This window comes from Eutrigla gurnardus (assembly GCF_963514095.1).
Source record: "Eutrigla gurnardus genome assembly, chromosome: 3".
Taxonomy (NCBI): Eukaryota; Metazoa; Chordata; class Actinopteri; order Perciformes; family Triglidae; genus Eutrigla; species Eutrigla gurnardus.
In genome coordinates, this window is record NC_139917.1 from 17,131,078 (window position 1) to 17,152,130 (window position 21,053).

A 21,053-nucleotide genomic window follows, 5' to 3' on the forward strand; every position below is an offset into this window, starting at 1 on the left:
GGATCACCCGTGGGTTAGATAGTTCTCTAGTTACCTTACATTAAAGATGTTCTCATTATGGTGAATTGTATTGTCATGCAGGTCTTGGTAATCCTTGAAACCTTTTCTTTATATTGCAGGAAACTGGACTTGCTAACTGAATAATGATATGTATATATATATATATATATATGTCATATATTTAGTAAACGAAAATAAAATAGTCATTTTCATGATGAAAATCATAATTAAAAAACACACTTCTTCTGTTATTTTAACTGTATAAAAATACAGTTTAATAAGACAAGAAGACCCTGACTATATGTCAGACACAAGCATCCAGACATCCAATGAATAAGACATATTTCTGTATGTAATCTACTATAATATAATACTAAGCAGCACTAAATCTCCATGGTCCATGAGGAAACAACCATTACAAGTTATTTACAAAGTTGTAAAGTAAATAATTGACAGGACATACGGATGGTTTCACCTACCAAGTTGGATAACAGTCAACTATGCAGGGAGATTATGACGTAAAAGTAAATGTATACATAACGTATCCAGTAAATAGTCCAACGTGGCACAGCAGGTGGCAGTAATGCACCGTTAGTTTCCAACTATTGAATAGAAAAGCAGAATGCTGCATTTACATGGAAAACATGAGTCAAAATGGTAGAGCTGTAAGCATGTAGATCTGTATAAATAAAGTAGCTTTGAATAGCTGTATAATAAGGAGAGGGTGGAATAAAATTGCATATTATGGAATAATGGAAAATGATAAAGCTTATGGATCCATAATTGACGATAAAATGATTGTGTTCGGTTGTCAAACGTTATGAGCAAATACCAGAGTTACATTTATACAAGTTATATTCTCAAGATGTATATCAAACTAGTCTTATATTCTCAAATGTGCCTCAAATAGAGAGTAGAGTCAAATCACCACATACAGTAGTGTTTCTTAGGTTTTTTATTTTTTCTGTGCAATAAAAGTTTGCAATACAGACCATAAAACAACAAAACATAACTTTAAATATTGTACAATGTCAAAGATAAATATTTGGTCCTTATTATGCCTGATAGTTAAAAAAGGCAGATCATCTCCCCTTTTCCCCAATATATCGCAAGTATGACTAACACTAACCCAAATGTACAACCATTCACCTTAAAATAGGATATATTATGTATTTTTTGAGGGGAATAATACAAACCTGTAGTGTTAGGGTACTCTTCATATAAGAAATACACCATATCCGACATTTTTATATTAGCGTATCTAGTGAGTTCAGTTACACATCTGCAGCAGAGGTCATCAACCAATGCTGAACATCACAGCTCTGCTTAAGCTATTCTTAATGATTCAAATGATTAAAAGATGTGCATCACTCAAGGGTATCAGGTAACATACAACAGAGCCAGTAGCACACATCGTAAATAGTAAGCGCATCTTTGTGATCTAATATAGCATTTCTTTTGTATATAATTCGTCTAAGTTTTGAAATTGAGAATGAAGTCGGGTTTACCGCTGCAGATGAGTAGCCCCAAACAGCAGATACTCTAAAGATTTGTAGATTCATGACATCTTTAACCCTGTAACTCCATTAAAAGCTGGACACTCTGAAGATATAAGACAGCATCATTACAAATATGGGCCTTCCCTTTGGCAAATACACATTTAGAATAAGCACAGACTTGACCTGATAGGCGAGTAAAAAGGAATGCAAGAGAAAACTCTGAAGCATGATTGTCAATCCCATGTAGAAGGGTCACGCACCCATGTTTGACCTTCAAATAAACAGTAACGATAAATAATTTCCACTTGAAGTCTTATATTATAAGCCTACAGTGTACATGTAGGCACGATTATCCTTCATCCGTACCATGATGCAAAATGTCATGTCAAATGGACTTAGTAAAACCCACAAGTCTGATAATGCAGCTTTGTCAAAGTTCAAACGTCACTGAGCTGATGGGGCGCCTCCTCCTCCTGCTGATGGTCTGGTTCTCTTGCTGGCAGATTCCTCGACGGCAAAAGTGTAGTTATACTGAAAAAACACAACGAAGTGAGTATATCCTTTGAGAGAACGTGTCATGTTCTTAATTGTAGAAGTGCACGGCTGAAAGTGAGAGTCAGATGTGGGCCCTACCTCATTTTCAATGTCTTGGAGAGACTTTATACGAATGTTGTTTAGTTGAAAGTTCAGTTGAAGGGCCTAAACGAGAGAGACATGGTAAAGAAAGGTGAATACATGTTTGTATTAGAGGCTTGGGGTTGTTGAAATCGCCAAACATACCTTGCCGTTTGCGTGGATATCAAACTTTGGGTGCAGGCTAAAGGGAACTCCATCCAGAGCTGCAGAGGGTGAAGGTAGATAATAGTTGAGTGAGCTTCCTGCAGTGAGAAATAGGACTTTGTTTTCTGTATATGAGACTCGGCGTACCTGTGATTACATGGAAACTGCTATCAGCAGGTTTGTCCGAGTTGTCCTTGGTGGGGAGGCTGTGGCGTCTCTGACTCAGTCTATTATGTGGCAGCGGAGGAGGGGGGTTGCTGCGGAGACAGATAGATAGGTATTCACGCCAAGGGTAAAACATCGGCAGAATACAAACTGTGTTATACTGTCGAGTTATAAAACAGCATCCTTTATTTTATTTATGAAGAGAAGCACAAAATGATGTCTCATCTATATGAAAACTAGTTTTCCAAATTGTTACGGTCATGTGAATTGGCTGTATTTACACACCCGTGTACCAGAAGAGCCACAACATGGCCCTGAATAAAGGACGTACCTGGGTCTGAGGGGCAGAGGAGCAGATGGCAGCTCCAGCGAGAGTCTGCGGATGTCCAGGCTGACACTGCGGGGCTTTGCTTGGGGCATGGGGCAGGAGAAATGACCCTTTCTGCACCACAGCACGTAGCCATGGACGTCCCTGGGGAAAAGAGACATTTGATGACACATGTACACACATGTAATTACCAATCCAGCAGTGAATTAAAATAATTCATGTCTAAATACAGACCACTGGTCATTGGATTTAAGAAATGCCTTGATAGAACAGGTGCAAATCAAAGGTTTGCCTGAGTGAATGCTACCAACCCCACGTATGTGTAGTGCTGCAGCATCATCTTGCTTTTGGCTGTCACTTTGATATCCAAAACAGCTGTGTCCACACTGCCCACTGGGACGACGCGAACACACACACGTTTCTTCTTCCAAACAGAGGCCTCTGGATGGATGGATGGATACACACACACACGCACACACAATACATCAAATATCAGGGATTTGTGTGGAAGTTGGTGGCGGGGAAAGACACAGTGGCTCCTTAGAAACACAATTTCGTTCCAATGAATGTATGCAGGATAGCTTGCATTGCTATCTTTGCAAGGACCAAGTTGAGCTTTCCATACACGAGCAATGCTCGGCCACTTTTCAGGTTAAGGTTAGAATTAAGCTTAAGGTCAGGGCGAAGGATGAGTTTAGGTATTTGGTTGAGTGGATTCGGGTTAGGTGCAGGAATAGAAAGACAAAAATGTGAGTGAGTGTGTATGTACTCACTTGCTTCGAGGTGCTCTGCTATATAGCAATAACCATGAGGAATAGATTCCTTGTCTGAAATAAGCCGGATATCAGACACCACCATGCCGCCTGCCAAGTCCTACGGAGAGGGACACAGTCCATTTATGGAAGACAGAGAACAAAGGGTTGGTGTGAAACATGCAGGAAGTACTGTGGTAATATGAATACACATGTAATAGAGTTATTATATCATTATTAAAAGTATGCAAGTGTCCGTGATCTGATATCCGTCCGTTACCTTGCTGTAACAGAGGTAATATCCAGACTTCATTGCAAAGCTGCGTGTAAAATTTGCAGCTGATCCGTCTTCTGTGATGCTGATCTGCAGAGTGACAGAGAGATTTGTGAGGTAAAGTAGCACATTTTATATATATATATACCACATCTGACAACACAAAGGTTAACACCTTGAGGAAAAATAGGCAAGTAAAGATAATATAAATAATATAGCAAGTTGAGGCATAAAGAGAGCGGATATTGTTAGCAGTGGCTTATGTTCAAAACCACACAATTAAGAGCTTTTTTGTTCAGTTGGTAGTTTACAGTATTTGACGTCACTTCTAAACCACTCTGTTTCTAACTGTTAGGTTTACCGCTCATAAAAACACTCAGTCAGCATTCAATTTTACTCTGATGCTGTAATTTGTGCCATTTTCTTGGTTTTGGACTCTATAGTCATACTGCACAGTGTAATGGGTTATCTGATGATAACTAGAAGGTATCCTTGCTGAACAGCTACTACTTTATTCAGATGAGGACCTAACACTTGTTTCTATTTTCCGCTCTTACTTTAACAACAATGATATGTTGTGGTTTCTTTCATTCGACAAAATGTACTTATTGTAAGTCACTATGGACAAAAGCGTCTGCTAAATGCCCTAAATGTAAATGTTAACAATATGGCTGCATACATACATGGTCCATCCATTTTTCCTCCCACTGATTGCATCGTGGATATACATTACATTTATACATTTAAATCTGAATATTGTTTGCAAACTACTGTAGACAAGACTAATGCAATATTATTTCCCTTAGAAATAATCCATGCATTGCTTTCAACTCACTGAGGCCAAGGAAAGAGATTGCTAAACCTTAAATCTACCCATAATAGGTTTGTATACCAGAGTGAAATTTTTGGGACAGGTGCCGGAGTTGGAGGTCCATGCCACGGCTGTAACTGGTCTGATGACCACGTGATCCATCAAAGACATCTGAGGAAGAGAGAAAGGAAAAAAATGACCACTGTGCATCTGGAGGAGAGGGTGGACATCATCATAAATGTGTCTTTTAATGGTGGAGGCAAACATAAAATCTTGTTGGTGCTCACTTGACTTATTTTTTATAGAAATTACACTATAATGTGTGTGTGTGTGTGTGTGTGTGTGTGTGTGTGTGTGTGTGTGTGTGTGTGTGTGTGTGTGTGTGTGAGAGAGAGAGAGAAAGACAGAAAGAGAGAGAATTTTATCTTGGACTGACTGGCACTGTGAACCAATGTTTTGTGTCCATGTGACTCCCATTCAGTCCAGTAATTTCGGTTATCCCTAGGCTACATTGTCTCAGGCAGAAAGTTCCTATTCAGTGCAAGAATGATGCAGAGATATTAATGGGAGCGCTACCACAGCATTCACAGCAGGGCAAAATCTCTGATTGTAGACACATTACTGTTGTCTCATGGTATGATATCATCATATTGCATACCCTTGGTACTCAGTCAGGAAGTCATCAAGCATGATGGTGATTTTTAACTGAACAAATGCCAGACTAATTCAGCTTCTAAGTGCGAAAACATAAAATGAGGACAAAGGTATTTATGTACTTACGTTACTAACAGCCCGCCTATGTACGTAAGAAACTGGTTATTGTTATTATGAAGAATATTTGGTATGAGGGCAGGACATCGATACCTGTTAACGTTTGAAATCAATCCAGGCTGAGATTTGACAGTTTAATTGCAACTTTGACACATTCGCAAAATGATCCCACTTCCTTGTCCTCTAACAAATCCACGTATATTGTAAAATAGTTACTAATGAGACAACCGTAGTACTGTTTTAATACATGTTCTAGTACAAGTACTTAGCGTTACCTACATGACAAGCCGAGCTTACCTCACAATAGTACCGACTGTTCCATAGACAAAACTTCGCTGTTTCTTGTTCAAAATTAGCTAATTTGCTGTTGTTTCGGGAGGCGACTGTTAACACCGTAAAAACACATACGTACTCTGTCTCTCTGTCTGTGTCCACTTCTGCCGGTTCGAGGGGAAACGCTTTGGCAGCCAAAACAACTTTTCAGTTTAACAGCCGGAGCTTCTTGGTCGTTCTCTTCAAAGCAGGAAGTGCCGAAGCCATTCCGACTCCAACTCCCGTCAGTCCACGGGGCACGACGTCACCGCTAAACGCTGACTCGAGTCTGGACACAAGATGGCAGCATTAGAACAATCAGAGAAACTGCTGGACGATTTCACACAATACACGCTGTGAGACGGGCTTTTCTTCTTTCTTCGCTAGACGTGTACACGTACTGTGGTATTTGATATTGCGTGGTTCTCGTCGGTTTGTCTTGCTTGTGTACCCAAATAACAGGAAGAAAACAAACACTTGGTCTATTTCAGCTCGTTCACAACAAACACACCGGCTACTGCGGATATAACTAGGTGTGGACGGAGGGGTGCAAAGAGAGGGATCGATTCTCATTTACATGAAAATGAGGGTGAGCAGGGCAGACTGAGGTGGAGGAGAGGAGAGAGTGAAGGGGGGATAATGAAAAAGGGTGACAGGAGGCGGGTGGCGGGGAGTGGGAGATAAAGAAGGGATGAATTGTAGGGAACAGAGGGGGGGTTTTCAAAGGGCAAGGAGACGCTGTGAGTCCAGACTATAGTGATGAAAACTACGCTTGGTTTAAAGGATAACATATTTATTGAACATTAGAGTATATTGAATCCATCTCACATACACTTCAGTAAATGTGTTGAAATAGCACCCAAAAAATGCATCATTTAGACAAATCCTCACTGATTTTTTATTTTTCTTTATTGCTATTTTAGGAAATTACTCTTTAAAAAAAGGAATGAAATCTTTGGGACCCTTTTTAAAAGATATTCATATTGGATGGAGCGGAGTATAGCAAGGCACACATTGTTTTCATAGTGACAATATGAAAAATATACAATAAAATCTGTCTTATCCTTGAAAGTGCTGTTTTAATGTAAAAACATGCACAAAATACTTTTCCCAACAGCAGCAGAGGTGGGGTCAAGTCCTTCCCATAACTCTGGGATGTTGAAATCTGTTTTGAGTAGTCAAGTGAGCCTAGATAATGTGAATAATCCAGCAAACAATACACAAACACCTAAATAACTCACTCTTAACCTTTGCTTAAAACGTGTGTGGCTTTTCAGCACATTTTTTTAATCTGAGCCTGAGCGTGATGGTCGTTTCTGTCCTGTGGAAGACATCATGCCTATTCCTGTGCCCTAGAAAAAGCAACCGCACACCCTCAGGGACTACAGGCTAGTGGCTTTCAAATGTGATGAATTACGGGAGACGCTGGTCCTGAAACACCTACGTTCATTAGTCGAGTTATCATTGGACCCACAGTTCGCCTGACAGCCCTGCATTGGGGTGGAAAACGCATTTTCTTTGTGCTGCACAGAGCTTATACTCACCTGGAAGAGGCAGGCAGCACTGTGAGAGTCATGCTCAGGACTACCTGACATGCAGGTGGATTCACTAGTAGATCACCAACTACTTCCGAGGTCGGCCACAGTATGTGTTCACACTCGTACTTCGTGGCTCGCAGTCCTGTGGGCTGTATCAGGGGGTGACAAGAGGCCGGGAACAGGAGTGTGGTGGGCAGCTTTATGGAGTAGTGTGGCGAGTGGTGCAGAAACACGCTACAGATGTTTTATTGCTCGGTAGTGGTCCGCGTCATCTTCTACACTGTGGCGGTGCTGGGGCAGCAGGGTGAAGGCAGCTGATACCAATACTCTCAATAAGCTCACCAGGAAAGCTGCTTCCATCCTGGGAGTTGAACTGGAGTCTTAGGTGGAGGCGCCAGAGACTAGAATGCTGCGGTGACTACTCAGTATTATGGACAATGTTTCTCATGCTGGAGTCACTTCACAGCACCTTCAGCCGTAGACTGAGACGACCTGGGCGCCACAGGAAGTCTTTTCTACCAGTGGCCATCAAAACTGCTTAAGTCCTCCCCCTTCCGCAGCAGTTGAAACATATTATTCTCAAAAATGTGCAATATTATATTACCTTTCAATATCATTGCTTATATTACTTTATGTGCAATATACATTATATTACTTTTCTACATCATTGACAATAATACTCTCAATAACATGCACAATATTACTCTTATATCTCTAATTTATTTTACTATTTGGCACTAGTGTTAGTACTTCTTATACACTGAATATATAGCATCATCTTATCGTATGCACCATGAAGGCACACGGTTTAGGAACAGCACAGCTACAGACAATAGACTCTCATAACAGGCAACGACACTTAATCAACTCGAATGTTGTGTGTACATGTGTGTAAATGAGAAAAAGACACTCCATTGGAGCAGCCAGAGGTGCTCAGGTCCCTGTTGGCATGGCAACATGCAGAGCAGACCACAGGGGGTGTTTGTAGAGGGGGGAGGGCTGGAGCGGGTGGACTGTTCCATCTTGGTGAAAATAGGAGATCAATGTTTATTCCGAGCATTTAGCTTTATTGGCTGATTGGCCAATTAATGAGAATGAGCCAGCTGTAATCTGCAGGGACTAAAACAATAGGGAGATGAGGCAAATTGCCAGCGAGTGCATCCATGTGTGTCTGAATGCCTGTACATCTGTGTGTCTGGTGGTTGGGGGGTGCATGCAGCTGCCGGTGTGTGAGCAGTAGTAAATAAAGAGAGTGATAGACTGAGTGAGAGAGTACGTTCAGACGCTCTGGTGCTTCTTACAATTCATTCATCTTTTCCATTAAGTCAGCCTCCTGTCCAGAGTGACAGCAGTAGACACGCGTGCAAACAAACACACACTGCAGTCTCAATCCACCCCCCACCCCCCCCCTCCACACACACACACACACACACACACACACACACACACACACACACACACACACACACACACACACACACACACACACACATGCACACGCACACACTGCTTCCCCACAGACAGGTGGTACGTGTATGGGGGTATTTTCGGACGTCTTTCGGACACACGCACGCACCCACACACAGTTTGCATGAGTATTGGCATCGTCATCATCATCGTCAACGTCAACAACAACATTGTTTCCATGGTGAGATGATGGCCTCCTCGCGGTTTCAAATCAAACTGCAGCATTCCCCGGAGCCCGCCGACATACTGATGGAGAGCTGCGTCAAGGGAACCAGAAAAAGCCAGAAAGAGGCCGGAATTGAATCATCGTTTCTTTCAAAATAAAAGTACTAAAACTCCTAAATTTGACCCCATTTTAATTCGTTTATGATAAAGTGATCTTGCAACGTAGCATCCCTAATGATGTTTCACAAATTTAAATTTTATCAATGTTCTGCAGCTTGTGACCGTATTATTCTGTTGGGACTGACATTAGATATTAAAAATAATTTCACAAGTCTACAGAAGACTACACACCTGCATTCTAGAAGCTCTGCTCTATTAGACATACAACATAACATTCACAATTACAGATTATAAAACTGGTGAAGTAGACCAGATGTGCATACAAATGTCCAGATTAATGTGATTACCCTGCCGGTATATATACACAGTCTAAATGGATCACTGACAAGTAGAAAATAAAGAAATCCAGAGGTAGACTCGCAGCAAATGTAAAAATGGTGTTACACAACAATGGGACCCTTTAGACAAACAATGCTTTTTTTCCACATAAGGTCTAACCCCCAAATGTAAGACCATAACACAGCATGACCACTGGTTGGACATTGTTTTTTTTAAATTTTGCATTGATGTGTATACTGTAAAAAAAAAAACATGGTCCATTGTTTCATCTCGGTCTTCATTAAACATACGCCGTTAACAGCGTTCTCGGCGTTAGGGTGCATTAGTGTGAAAAGTTTGGGCGGAAGTAGTCGGTTCTCGCGCTTTGTAGTTTGACGGAGGGCGGCTTTGCTCCATGGTGGCGTTTTTCTGGGAGGAGTTGGACAGCAGCCGTGCAGGGAAAGAAAACAGCAATAAGCAACAACTAAGGGTACAAACTTGACGGTGTGTGACTTGGACGGAACCGGATGGATGCGGTTCCTCGGGGGGAATACTTTTGCTCGACCGTCTTTTAGATTAACCGCGTCCGTTCTCACGTTTAATTACCGCAGTAGCCTTTACGGGACTCATGGATAGAAGGAGAGCAGGCGGAGACGACGACATCAAAGGGGCTCCCGGGTCACTACATACAGCCATAGCGCCGTTCAGACCGCTATTTAACAGGCGAGAGCCGAGCAGCCTCTCAAAGAAAGGAATGAGCGTCACAACAAGCCAGTTTTGGTAATTGTCTGGAGCCTCCTGGTCATCTGCTCAGGGGAAGAAAAGACGTCCGTACGTCGCGCCAGGCAACTCACAAAAACAACATTATCGTACGAAAGGCTGATTTATCGTTTAGCGTGCCCTCCCATGCCAAAGAAGAACCAGTTTCTACAGTTTTGTAGCGTTTTCTCCAGACAAGTTAATGCTACGGCTGCTGCACTTCGGTCTCTTTTGCTTTGTTAGTCGGACCAGGACAAGCAGGCAGCTCCAGCCGAGCCAACACTTCTCTCAGTTTTGAGCCCTGCTTTTTTTTTATGGGAAACTTTTCAACCTCTCGATTTTCTTAAGTGCTGAAAGTTGGAGAAGGAAACCCCTCTTGTAGTCCTCCTCCTCCTCCTCCTCCTCCTCCTCCCATCCCTCCCTCCACAATAAGAGCCACATTGTAAGTACTGAGGACCAGGCCCGCATGATGTTGGGTCATATTGGACTAACTGGACTGTCCCACGAGGATGTGAGTGATCCTGACAACATAAGGAAACATCACAACCTCGGTCAGCCGCAGCGGGACATTGGTGACATCCTCCAGCAGATCATGGTCATCACAGATGAGAGTCTGGATGAGGCCCAGGCCAGGTAATAACATGACCGGATAAGGCCTGGTAGAAGGCAGAACGTGTTTAAGATTTAGATTTTTGTGTGCAGGGGGGTGGGGGATCCTCATCACAGGATCCCCTCAAGAGTGCATGGTCTTACACACACACCACACATTGTAATACACTGTAATAACACCCCCGAAATCCAGAATACTGAAGGGGTTTGTGTGGCCCCTCTCCAGCTGTGCATCACCACCTTTCACCTCACACGCCTTATCAATATAATACACAGCTGAGTAACTCCTAGAGCAGATTGATGATTAAGTATTATTAAATATGTCATCATGTTAGCATCACACAAATTAGAAATAACAAAAATCAGTTGTACATATGAATACTTTATTTTACATGTGATTTTGCTTATATTTGTAATATTGTTGTATACACTTAAAGGGTAAAGTATCCTTATTAATATTGTGACGGTTTGAATCACATCAGCCAATTCTTGTAACTCACAATACAATATTACTGTGGTTTGCTCAAAATACTATCACAACACACAGACAATATAGTATAGCCAATGAATCTATGAGACATCTTATTATCTTTGTAGCTAAAATTAACGTAAATGTTAAAAAGACACATAAGCAAAGTTTAAATTTGCCCAGCCTCATATTTGTGCCCTTAATTCTTATTATTATTACTCTAATGCATGGATGAACTTTTCCCCTCTTGTGCTCATGGTTTCACACTGCTATCTAATTTTCACTTCTTTCCTTTGTTTTTTTTTGTATTTATTCACTGCCTTAAGAGTTTTAAAAAGCAACATGGACGTGCTTCAGATCTGAATAATCATAAACTGGTAAACAACTGCCAGAAAACAGCAAATCTTACATCACGCGTGCAGGAAAACAATGAAAAATTCCTGGCTCATACATATTATTTATCAATATCGTATGGTAGAAAACAGTATTCCTTTGTATTGCAATATTATTTGTGGAATCCCTGCTGCACGTGGATACAGACTTTAAGTTTCCGCATGATTGTACATTCAATCTCTTCCCTTGTCTTTCTTCACTAAGGAGTTAAGTCCAGGTGAATTAGACAACTATGTGCTCAGGCCTGTTTTCACTCAAAGGCTCTAACAGGTCTGGTTGCACACTCACTCATCTGAATCGAGTCTGTTCAGCACAGACTTGCAATGTGTCTACATGATCTATTGCTGATGGCTGTCAGTGCCTGTAACCAATAGAGTAGAACGTCTACCAAGGAGTGTTTAGTAATTCACAATCTCTCTCTCTCTGCCTTTCACTTTCCATAAAAGGAAACATGCTTTAAACTGTCACAGAATGAAGCCCGCCCTCTTCAGTGTCCTGTGTGAGATCAAAGAAAGGACAGGTAAGTTATCTTTTTGCTTCCTCCGTTTTTTTTTTTTTTTTTTTAACTTTATCCACACCAGCCAACAAAGAAATTATTCAATTTGCAATTGTAGTGGAAGTTAACCCCACAGTTCACAGACATTACTTGGAGCTTTAGGCTTATTGCATTTTTCATTCTGGGTCAAATAGAGAATATAAGGATATGGATTTTAATGGAGATATAAGCGTGTTTTCCAGCTACTTTCCCAAGCTTTCCTTCTTCATCTACCGCTACGTTATTAATATATTGTCTCACTTTCTTCCTCTCTTGCTCAGTGTGTCACACTCTTCCGTCTTCAGTTCATGATGGTCTTTTTCTAAAACTCATCCTCTGATAGATGGTCTCCTCCTAAAGGTCTACCACAGGTGGAGCGTCAACAGACGCTTTTGACTGAGAAATGTATGGAAGCAACAGGGCCGTCTAATCTGGCTTGTTAACATTAGGAATGTGCACCGGCTGCATAAAATGAGTAGTAGTGGGATGGTGGTAACAAAGATGTTATACCTAAATATTAGATCCTGACATTTAATCCCACACCACTGATGGAGCAGTTAATTTGTACAGTGAAGGGCCTGGGAAGAAATTAACCTTAGCTTTACTTTTGAGCGGAGAACTCCTTCCAGACACAAAACAGTGAGAAGTGTGAGCAACACAGCAGCCCTCGTTATTACCTCATTTCATTCACTTAGTTTGTAAACAGGAACCCTGAGGTTGGCAGCAGGCGGGCTGCAGAGTTTCCAAGGCAACTACTGTAGTTGTCTCACCTACTCACTGTCATTCAGCTTTCCCACACTGCTGACAGCTTCGGTGGTACATTTCTCACACCACAGCTCTGACTCAGAAGGAGCTGATCTTTGCCTTTGATGTGAATGGATCAAGATGGGTAATGTGCTCAGATCTGTCACCGATTTCAGTCAGTGCTTAGCTTTGTTACGAAAGTGGGAATGTTGACTGCTACCCCTCTCTGCCATAAATCTCTCAAGCCCATCTGTTTCTACCGAAGACATTAAAACAGGTCAGAAATGTATTGTTTAATTAAAAAAAAAAAAGGCTCAGTCATTTCCAACAACAGCAGGGCACTGTAGTGCTTGGCAAAAGTTACTCAGACAGAGGTAAACAGTGCATTTGTTAGGCACTTTTTTCAGTTTTGTATTAATAAACATTTGGTGCTCTAGAGTTTTTACAGCAGCATGCAGGATTGACTGGAAATAAACTCATAGTAAATACATTAATTGAAATGAAGGAACTCGTCACCCAGTACAACACTTAAGATATGCATAAGAATGGAGCTATAGCACAGAAGAATAAGGTTCATCAGGATTTGGCTCCAGATAATACTTGTTAGCAGGACTGATACATTATCGGTTTGGTCTTTTTGACAAAAGAAAACTCAAAACAATATCTTGAACCTTAATCTTTCAACATAATTGAATGTTATTGCATTGCCACCGACACAGTTATATATAACTATTATACATGCAGTTAGAAACCAGGCCTGTGTGAGTGATGATGGCCTATATTTACCCTTAAACAATAATCTGCTATGAATGGCCAGTGTGTTTTGAACCCTTGGTCAGTATCTTGATTAGAGCCCAACCGATAAAGGATTTTGAAGGCCGATAACGATACAAATGTTTGTTGATTTAAAAATCCGATATTCGGATATATCGGCCGATTCTTTTTTATTTTTTTTATTTCAGAAATATAACAAAACATTAACAGATTTCCCTAACATTAGTTATTTGTAGTTATTTATGAGTCTTGACTAAAATAATATGATAATGCAGTTTAAAAATAAACTTGTTTATTTTATTGTCACAACGGAACAGAGGAACATCAAAATATATTAAAGTTCTGATAAATAAAATGCATAAAAGTGCAAACTTAAGACATAAAACTTAAAGTCCTTTGAACAAAAACACAATAACAACAACAACCAAACACAAAGTTACCAGTATTAAAAGACTTGGAAAGCTTCATAAATATAACTTCGAACAAGACTGGAGACAAATTCTGTTAAGTTCTATAAGGGTGTTTCGTCCGTTTTTATTTTATTTTTAAAATATTCATTTATCGGCCATTATAAATGCTGATACCGATAGTTTGGAAAATGCCTAATGTGCCGATATATATCGGTCGGGCTCTAATCTTGATTCAAACACAGCATTTGCCAAATAGCTGATGGACAAATTAATTCTACTTTTCAATGGTGTGTTGTTACTCCGTCACACAGATTCAACCAATTCTACTATCCTCAATAACTGATGAACACGCTTAGAGAAACATTGCTTTGAACACATCTTTGTCTGTAAGTAGTTTTCTGGCCCTCCAGGCAGTCTCAGGATTATTGTGGACGTTTAGAACATATATATTACTCTTCTCTCTCCGTCTTTACTGAACTCATGCTGCCCTTCTATTTCTGCTGTCAGTGTTTCGTTCTCATCCTCTATATCCCAAGTTAGAAACATTAAAAATAACTCCTCACGCGACACAAACACTGCTGTTTTCTTGGGATAGCCTATGCACTCCTCTGAATATATATATCTGCTCACTTCTCTGTTATCCTATATGCTTGTTTTCCCTTCCATCATGCTATTTCCGATACAAAACTTTCCATCTTTATCATCCCTATTCTGTGGGAATCACAGCACACAAAATAGGACAGAGGCAAAGTAAGAAAACCGAACACATGACGAGAAGGGGGGTGGGGGGGACATATTGATGGATGAGTTGGAGAGAGAGAGGCAGTAACGCTTGTGTTTCATGGATTGGCAGATAGTTGATAATTTCCAGACCCCAGATTCCTCTCAGCCTTCACTAAAAAACAGATTCTCAGCGGGGGACAGTGTGCCACAACTGGGCTCACAAAGCTGGATTGTTTGAAAATAGATTATTTTTAGGGCTTTTATGAGAGCAGCTGGAGAATGACAGGAAAAGGGGAGAGAGAGGGGATGAGATGCAGCAGAGGGTCAGAATCAAACCCAGGCCGCTGCCAAGGACTACATGACGTGCACACTGTACCGCGTGAGCTAGAGGTCGCCCCAGATTCACTCACTCTGTTCCACAAGGCGTCATAAGTTGTAGCTCATCTATTTATCCTATGCACTGTGTGCACAGAGTCAATGGGCAATCTGCAAAGCTGGCCCAAACTGGACTCATTATTAAGCAATTACCAGTAATGAGACCTGAACACATTTCAATATGGTTTTGTCTTTTTCTCTTATCCACTCTGTCACTGTCTTTCCTGCTTTTACTCTTTTCTTATTCAGTTGTCGGTTTATTATAAACACCTAACTTATCCAACATCTAAGTCTAATACAATACAGTCCTGCAATATGTCCTACGTTATAATATTCAGCTCTGGTTGAAAGTTGTTTTTTTTCTTCAAAAAAGGTGCCGATTAAACTAAATGCTCATTTTGTTGGCCTCTACTCTAATATAAATGGCAGTTACAGTGAATTAAATTCCATTATCGAACCCACTTATCTTTCCAAATTAAAATGTTTGTATATATTTTTTTCAACTTTATATATCTCTCAGAATATTTCAGGATGAAAAAATGATTTATCAGAGTCGTGAAAGAGAGAAATTAAAATTGGAATGAGACAGGAAGAGAGAGAGAGAGAGAGGTTGGGATGTTGCGCATACATAAATAGGGGAAAAATGGAAAGGGGGGGGGGGGATGCAAATGTTGAGAAGGGTTCTCAACATTGATCAAACTGGTGATCATGCTTCTTTGTCCATACTTATTAGAAACAAGTAGACCCTCTTTAGTCTCACACGAGCATGCATGACTTCAGGAGCAGTTGGATTATTTTGTAATCTAGTTAATCTGGCACATCAGTGATTTAAATGCGGTATACTCATATTTGGATGTAATATTACATACATATTTCACTTGCTAATAATGTTACTGTACTGTAACATGGTTTGGGAAATTGCTAGCGTGTCCGATTGGCAAAACGGGGGGGCCATCGCCGATTGTTAGTGTTTATAGATGCGTGTCTAGATGCCGTTAGCCAGATGCAGGGGCTGTCATTGCCCTCGTTGCGGGATTATGAATGTGATCTCTGGAACTACCTTGTAATTGCCACCAAATTTGCATAGCTGTGCAAATTAACGACCTCTCAAATGAGCCTTAATTTTTCACTGGGTCTTTAGTTGCTCCTTAAGAGCTGGTGTTAATTAACAGCTGTGTGTGTCTGTGTGTGTGTGTGGGTGTGTGTGTGTGTGTGTAAGGATGCTCATGTATGTGTGTGTGTGTGGGTGTGTGTGTGTGTGTGTGTGTGTGTGTGTGTAAGGATGCTCGTGTATGTGTGGCTGTTTTTGTGTGTGTGTCTGTGTGGGTGTGGGTGTGTGTGTGTGTGTGTGTGTGTGTGTGTAAGGATGCTCGTGTATGTGTGGCTGTTTTTGTGTGCGTGTCTGTGTCTGGGTGTGTGTGTGTGTGTACGTGTGTAAGGATGCTCGTGTACGTGTGGCTGTTTTTGTGTGTGTGTCTGTGTCTGTGTCTGGGTGTGTGTGTGTGTGTGTGTGTGTGTGTATGTGTGTAAGGATGCTCGTGTACGTGTGGCTGTTTTTGTGTGTCTGTGTCTGGGTGTGTGTGTGTGTGTGTGTAAGGATGCTTGTGTATGTGTGGCTGTTTTTGTGTGTGTGTGTGTGAGGATGCTCGTGTATGTGTGGCTGTTTTTGTGTGTGTGTGTGTGTAAGGATGCTCGTGTATGTGTGGTTGTTTTTGTGTGTGTGTGTGTGTAAGGATGCTCGTGTATGTGTGGCTGTTTTTGTGTGTGTGGGGTGGAGAAAGAAAAAGGAAAGCTGGTATCACTATTATAGCAACAGCTACTGTATTTTTCATGAAAACCTCCTCCTGGCAGTGTTTTTTTGTTGTGCGTCTCCATTCCCCCGCCTCTTTTTCTCACTCTAGTTGCCCCATAATATTTGATATTTTTTAAGGAAAATGAGTTTTCACCCTTTTGGTGTAAGATATTCCATTGATAGGACAATTCAGGAAAAAATGTAAGGAGCACAAATGAAAGAATCTGAATATGGTGTGTAAACGTGCTTGTTTTGGGTCTTACATTGTGAGATAGTGCTCTCTGCTGGCTGAACCTTAGCTCTTCTGAAAAAGATGTTACAAATTGTGCTGCATACTGCATGAAAAATGCAAACTGATTACACAAAGAAAATAATATATTCAATGCGTACACCACATTAAAAAAACAAAATGGTCGTTGGTCTAACAACACCTTGTTTCTGGTGATTATTTACTTTAACATCGCATGGTTGCAAATCACAATACAGCATTTATTCAAAAATAATTATTCAAAAAACAGTAAGATATTAAGAAATTTAAAGTTGACATACTGAAACAGGCTAGAGATCGGAAGGAATTACAATTTGGAATTACAGTTTGGGAGCAGCTCCAGTTTGACTGAATGCCAGCAGGCTGTGTGCCTCGTGTCTGTCGAGGTCATGTAGTCGTTTGCTTTGTATTTGTAGTTCTACATAGCTGAGTCAGAAATTCTGAATGAACATTTCAGTGTTACATGAGCAGGCTATACAAACAATCAGTCATCGAGTATGGTAAATAGAAATCACAACTGTGTCTGTGACGGTTTGTAACCATCTCCACAGCCCTGAGCATCCGAGGCGTCCAAGAAGAAGACGGTCCAGACCCTCAGATCATGCGACTGGACAACATGCTGTTAGCAGAGGGAGTCGCGGGTCCGGAGAGGGGCGGGGCCTCTGCAGCGGCGGCAGTGGTCGCCGCGGCAGCCGGAGGATCCCCTAATGAGGGGAACGTAGAACACAGCGAGTACAAAGAGAAGCTCGCTCAGATACGACGGATGTACCATGCCGAGCTGGAGAAATACCAACAGGTGAGCAGTGATTTTATGAACAGGAAATGTTTGTTACTGTGACGCAGCATGATAATGAAAATTAAATTACATATTGCAGTTAAGTATTATGATGTCATGTTATAATGTCATCATAGGCTTTTGACATAAGTGCAGTGAGTGGCTCATAAAACCAGATTACGTTTAGGTTTAAGCGGATTTGATAGAGAGACAACATCTAATGTTTGAGTTTGTTTGAAATCCTCCCATACAGGCATGCAACGAATTCACCGACCATGTGATGAACCTGCTGAGGGAACAGTCCCGCACGCGACCCATCTCACCCAAAGAGATTGAGCGAATGGTGGGAATCATCCACCGCAAGTTCAGCACTATCCAGATGCAGTTAAAGCAGAGCACATGTGAAGCTGTCATGATCCTACGCTCCAGGTTCCTGGATGCCAGGTGCGTTTTACACTTGTTTATTTTGCTGCCTCCTCCTACAACATCATGAAGATGAGTATTTGCTGACTGTTGATTGTTGCAACTCACCCTTCTCTGTCAGGCGGAAACGAAGAAACTTCAGCAAGCAGGCGGCAGAGATTTTGAATACATATTTTTACTCCCATCTTGCCAACCCCTACCCCAGTGAGGAGGCCAAGGAGGACTTGGCCAGGAGGTGTTCCATCACTGTTTCTCAGGTCAGGAGGTCAAAGACACAATGGGCAAAAAGGCACTTTGGAACAAGTTATTGATAAAGCACTATTAACCTATAGTTCTTATGTATGGGTTGTCATAATGAAACCAGCTGAATTTCCTGGCTTGCTTTTGACATTATTTTCACCTCTCTAACCCTCTCAGGTGGCCAATTGGTTTGGAAACAAGAGGATTCGGTATAAGAGGAACATTGCAAAGTTACAGGAGGAAGCTAACCGGTATGCTGTGAAGGCAGCTGTGGACGCTGCCAGTGTATCTTCACAGGCAAGCCAGGCCAACTCCCCAGCCACACCAAACTCAGGTACACACAAACGTGCTTTTTGTCAATTCCCATCACTTGACTATCATTCCCATCATTTTGCCACGTGTAAACTTTAAGTTTAGTGGAGGAGGGGTTATGGTGTAGGGTTGTTCTTCAGGAGCTGGGCTTGGCCCCTTAGTTCCAGCGGAAGGAACTCTGAATGGTTCAACATGCCAAGAGATGTTGGACAATTCCATGCTCCCAACTTTGTGGAACAGTTTGGGGATGGCCCCTTCTTGTCCTCCTGATAGAACACTTTTGGGATGAATTAGAGCCGAGACTGAGAGCCAGGCCTTCCCGCCCAACATCAGGGCGTGACCTCACAAATACGCTTCTGGAAGAATGGTCAAAAATTCCCACACTCCTAAACATTGTGGAAAGCCTTCCTAGAAGAGTTGAAACTGTTGTAGCTGCAAAAGGGGGCTGACTGACATCATATTAAACCCTATGGATTAACAATTGGATGTTACTTAAGTTCATATGCGAGTCAAGGCAGGTGAGCAAATACTTTTGGCAATATAGTGCATCTCTGACTATAACATCTGTTGATGAAATAACTCTTCCAGAAGTTAAAGTACTCTATAGCCTCTAGTTGAACTGACTTTTAAAAGTTGATATGGTGACTGACCACCGGGCTCACATATGCATAAAAACAGCCATGCCTGGGAGGGTGAATATTAAAATGAGTGTTCCCTGCACGCCAACAGGAGGATACCCAGCCCAGTGTTACACTCCTGAGGGGAGGTTATGAGGACTTGCCTGGAGGAACTCTTCCTTCCCCTCCGTGTCCATGAGTGAGTAGCTTTGGTTACACACGGTTGCTATAGTTACACACTCTCCAACTGAGTAGTCATGGTAACAACCTTTCCCCGTGTCAGCCTATGGTATGGTGTGACACGTTTTGCAGACCCTATTGATGTAGTTCCTTTACTGACAGCACCAACTGAAGTTGGACACTAGATGTCACACTAAAATGTAATTTAGCAAAAAGAGAAAAGGGTAATTACAGTGCACCTTGCTTTTCAGTTGTTGGTTGGAGTGTTTTTGGTTATTGTTGTAGGGAAGTGGCCAAAATGAGTGCTATCACAATTTAATAAATATATTTCAAGGGAAGCTACTTTAGTGTTTCATAGCATAATGTTTAAAATATCTAGACATGTTAGAAAAGATCAAGTGTTAAGTAGTAGACTTAACAGTTTTTCAAATTTAGACTTTTTCACATTTACTTGACATTTCAAGATACATTAGAAATCTGTGAATAATCAGATTATGGGCAAACATAAAATGGGATAAAAGTGGATGTGAGTAAGTTGGCTTCTATAAATAGTTGAACTTCACAAATCCATATTAATCAACAGGGTCAGTGTGTCTGAGGGTTTTATTTTCCTTTAAATCCCACTGTGAATGTGTGTTACTCTGTAGGGTTATGACGACTGGCAGTACAGTGGTGATTCCTCCTCCCATCTCCCAACCCAGAACACCAGGGAGCAAGCACTACGTCACCTCCAGCTGATGCTCCACCTTCCCCCTCCACTCCCCATCCTGCTCCTCAGACTAATACAACCCAGACTGTAGGTTGACGTCCAGCCAAGCCACAAACAGAGCATTACCAAAACTCTGCAACTGTTTTCTTTTCTTTTGCCTTGTGATGCTGATCTTTTTGTAACATCTCTGCATGTTCTTTTTTTAACCCCACCACTTTACGAATGTGTTGACACATATATATTTTTTCTTTGTTTTACTATTACTCACATAATTCTTCTTCTATTTTTTTTAAGACAAATGATGAAAAGAACTTTTTTTTAATGTTCTACTTTACCTTCAGTGATTCATACACTGTATGAAGGTTTAGGGTCTGTATGTGGCCTTGAACCAGTCATCATTTTATTTCAAACAACTAAAAAAAAAAAAAAAAAAAAGACAAAAAGAAAGCATGTAATCATTTTAGATGTTGAGCTATCATTTTATTGTTTTTTCTTTGAAGTTTTTTATGAAAAATGTTGTCACTGAGACAATATATTGAAAGAGTCCTACAAAAAAAATCTAAATGTCAGAAATGACCAAAAATGAATAAAAACATTGTCACTTATTAAATTTTTCTTTGCTTCAGACAAGAACTGGTTTGAGTTT

The 21,053-nt window shown here is 41.1% G+C and overlaps 2 protein-coding genes across 4 annotated transcripts; one reads left to right on the forward strand and one right to left on the reverse strand.

Annotated features, from left to right (window-relative positions):
- Positions 1-940: 940 nt before the first annotated feature.
- On the reverse strand, positions 941-5,912 carry mvb12a (multivesicular body subunit 12A). Of its 2 annotated transcripts, none has more exons than XM_084005130.1 (10): positions 5,793-5,912; positions 4,691-4,780; positions 3,805-3,888; positions 3,546-3,645; positions 3,084-3,213; positions 2,776-2,916; positions 2,427-2,536; positions 2,280-2,338; positions 2,133-2,198; positions 941-2,030 (listed from the first exon to the last, which is right to left on the reverse strand). In XM_084005130.1, the coding sequence occupies exons 2-10, from the start codon at positions 4,778-4,780 to the stop codon at positions 1,944-1,946; spliced, it is 867 nt and encodes a 288-aa protein (XP_083861256.1). In that variant the 5' UTR covers positions 5,793-5,912; the 3' UTR covers positions 941-1,943. The 2 variants fall into 2 exon arrangements, with proteins under 2 accessions (XP_083861256.1, XP_083861257.1); XM_084005131.1 differs by having other exon boundaries at positions 5,789-5,807.
- Positions 5,913-9,721: 3,809 nt separating this feature from the next.
- LOC311011074 (pre-B-cell leukemia transcription factor 1-like) lies at positions 9,722-20,853 on the forward strand. 2 transcript variants are annotated; one of them, XM_084005794.1, is made up of 8 exons: positions 9,722-10,692; positions 11,977-12,050; positions 17,703-17,947; positions 18,180-18,370; positions 18,471-18,606; positions 18,767-18,923; positions 19,631-19,717; positions 20,346-20,853. In XM_084005794.1, exons 1-7 carry the CDS (start codon positions 10,526-10,528, stop codon positions 19,672-19,674), a joined length of 1,014 nt encoding a protein of 337 aa, XP_083861920.1. In that variant the 5' UTR covers positions 9,722-10,525; the 3' UTR covers positions 19,675-19,717; positions 20,346-20,853. The 2 variants fall into 2 exon arrangements, with proteins under 2 accessions (XP_083861920.1, XP_083861921.1); XM_084005795.1 differs by lacking the exon at positions 19,631-19,717.
- The last annotated feature ends 200 nt before the right edge of the window (positions 20,854-21,053 follow it).

Coding starts and splice junctions, on each gene's coding strand:
- LOC311011074 (XM_084005794.1), top strand. CDS start 10,526: ATGATGTTGGGTCATATTGGACTAACTGGACTGTCCCACGAGGATGTG. Junction 17,948..18,179: donor AGCTGGAGAAATACCAACAG/GTGAGCAGTGAT, acceptor CCTCCCATACAG/GCATGCAACGAATTCACCGA. Junction 18,371..18,470: donor TCCAGGTTCCTGGATGCCAG/GTGCGTTTTACA, acceptor CTTCTCTGTCAG/GCGGAAACGAAGAAACTTCA.
- mvb12a (XM_084005130.1), bottom strand. CDS start 4,780: ATGTCTTTGATGGATCACGTGGTCATCAGACCAGTTACAGCCGTGGCA. Junction 3,214..3,545: donor AGCAGAGCACCTCGAAGCAA/GTGAGTACATAC, acceptor CCATCCATCCAG/AGGCCTCTGTTTGGAAGAAG. Junction 2,199..2,279: donor ATATCCACGCAAACGGCAAG/GTATGTTTGGCG, acceptor TCTCTCGTTTAG/GCCCTTCAACTGAACTTTCA.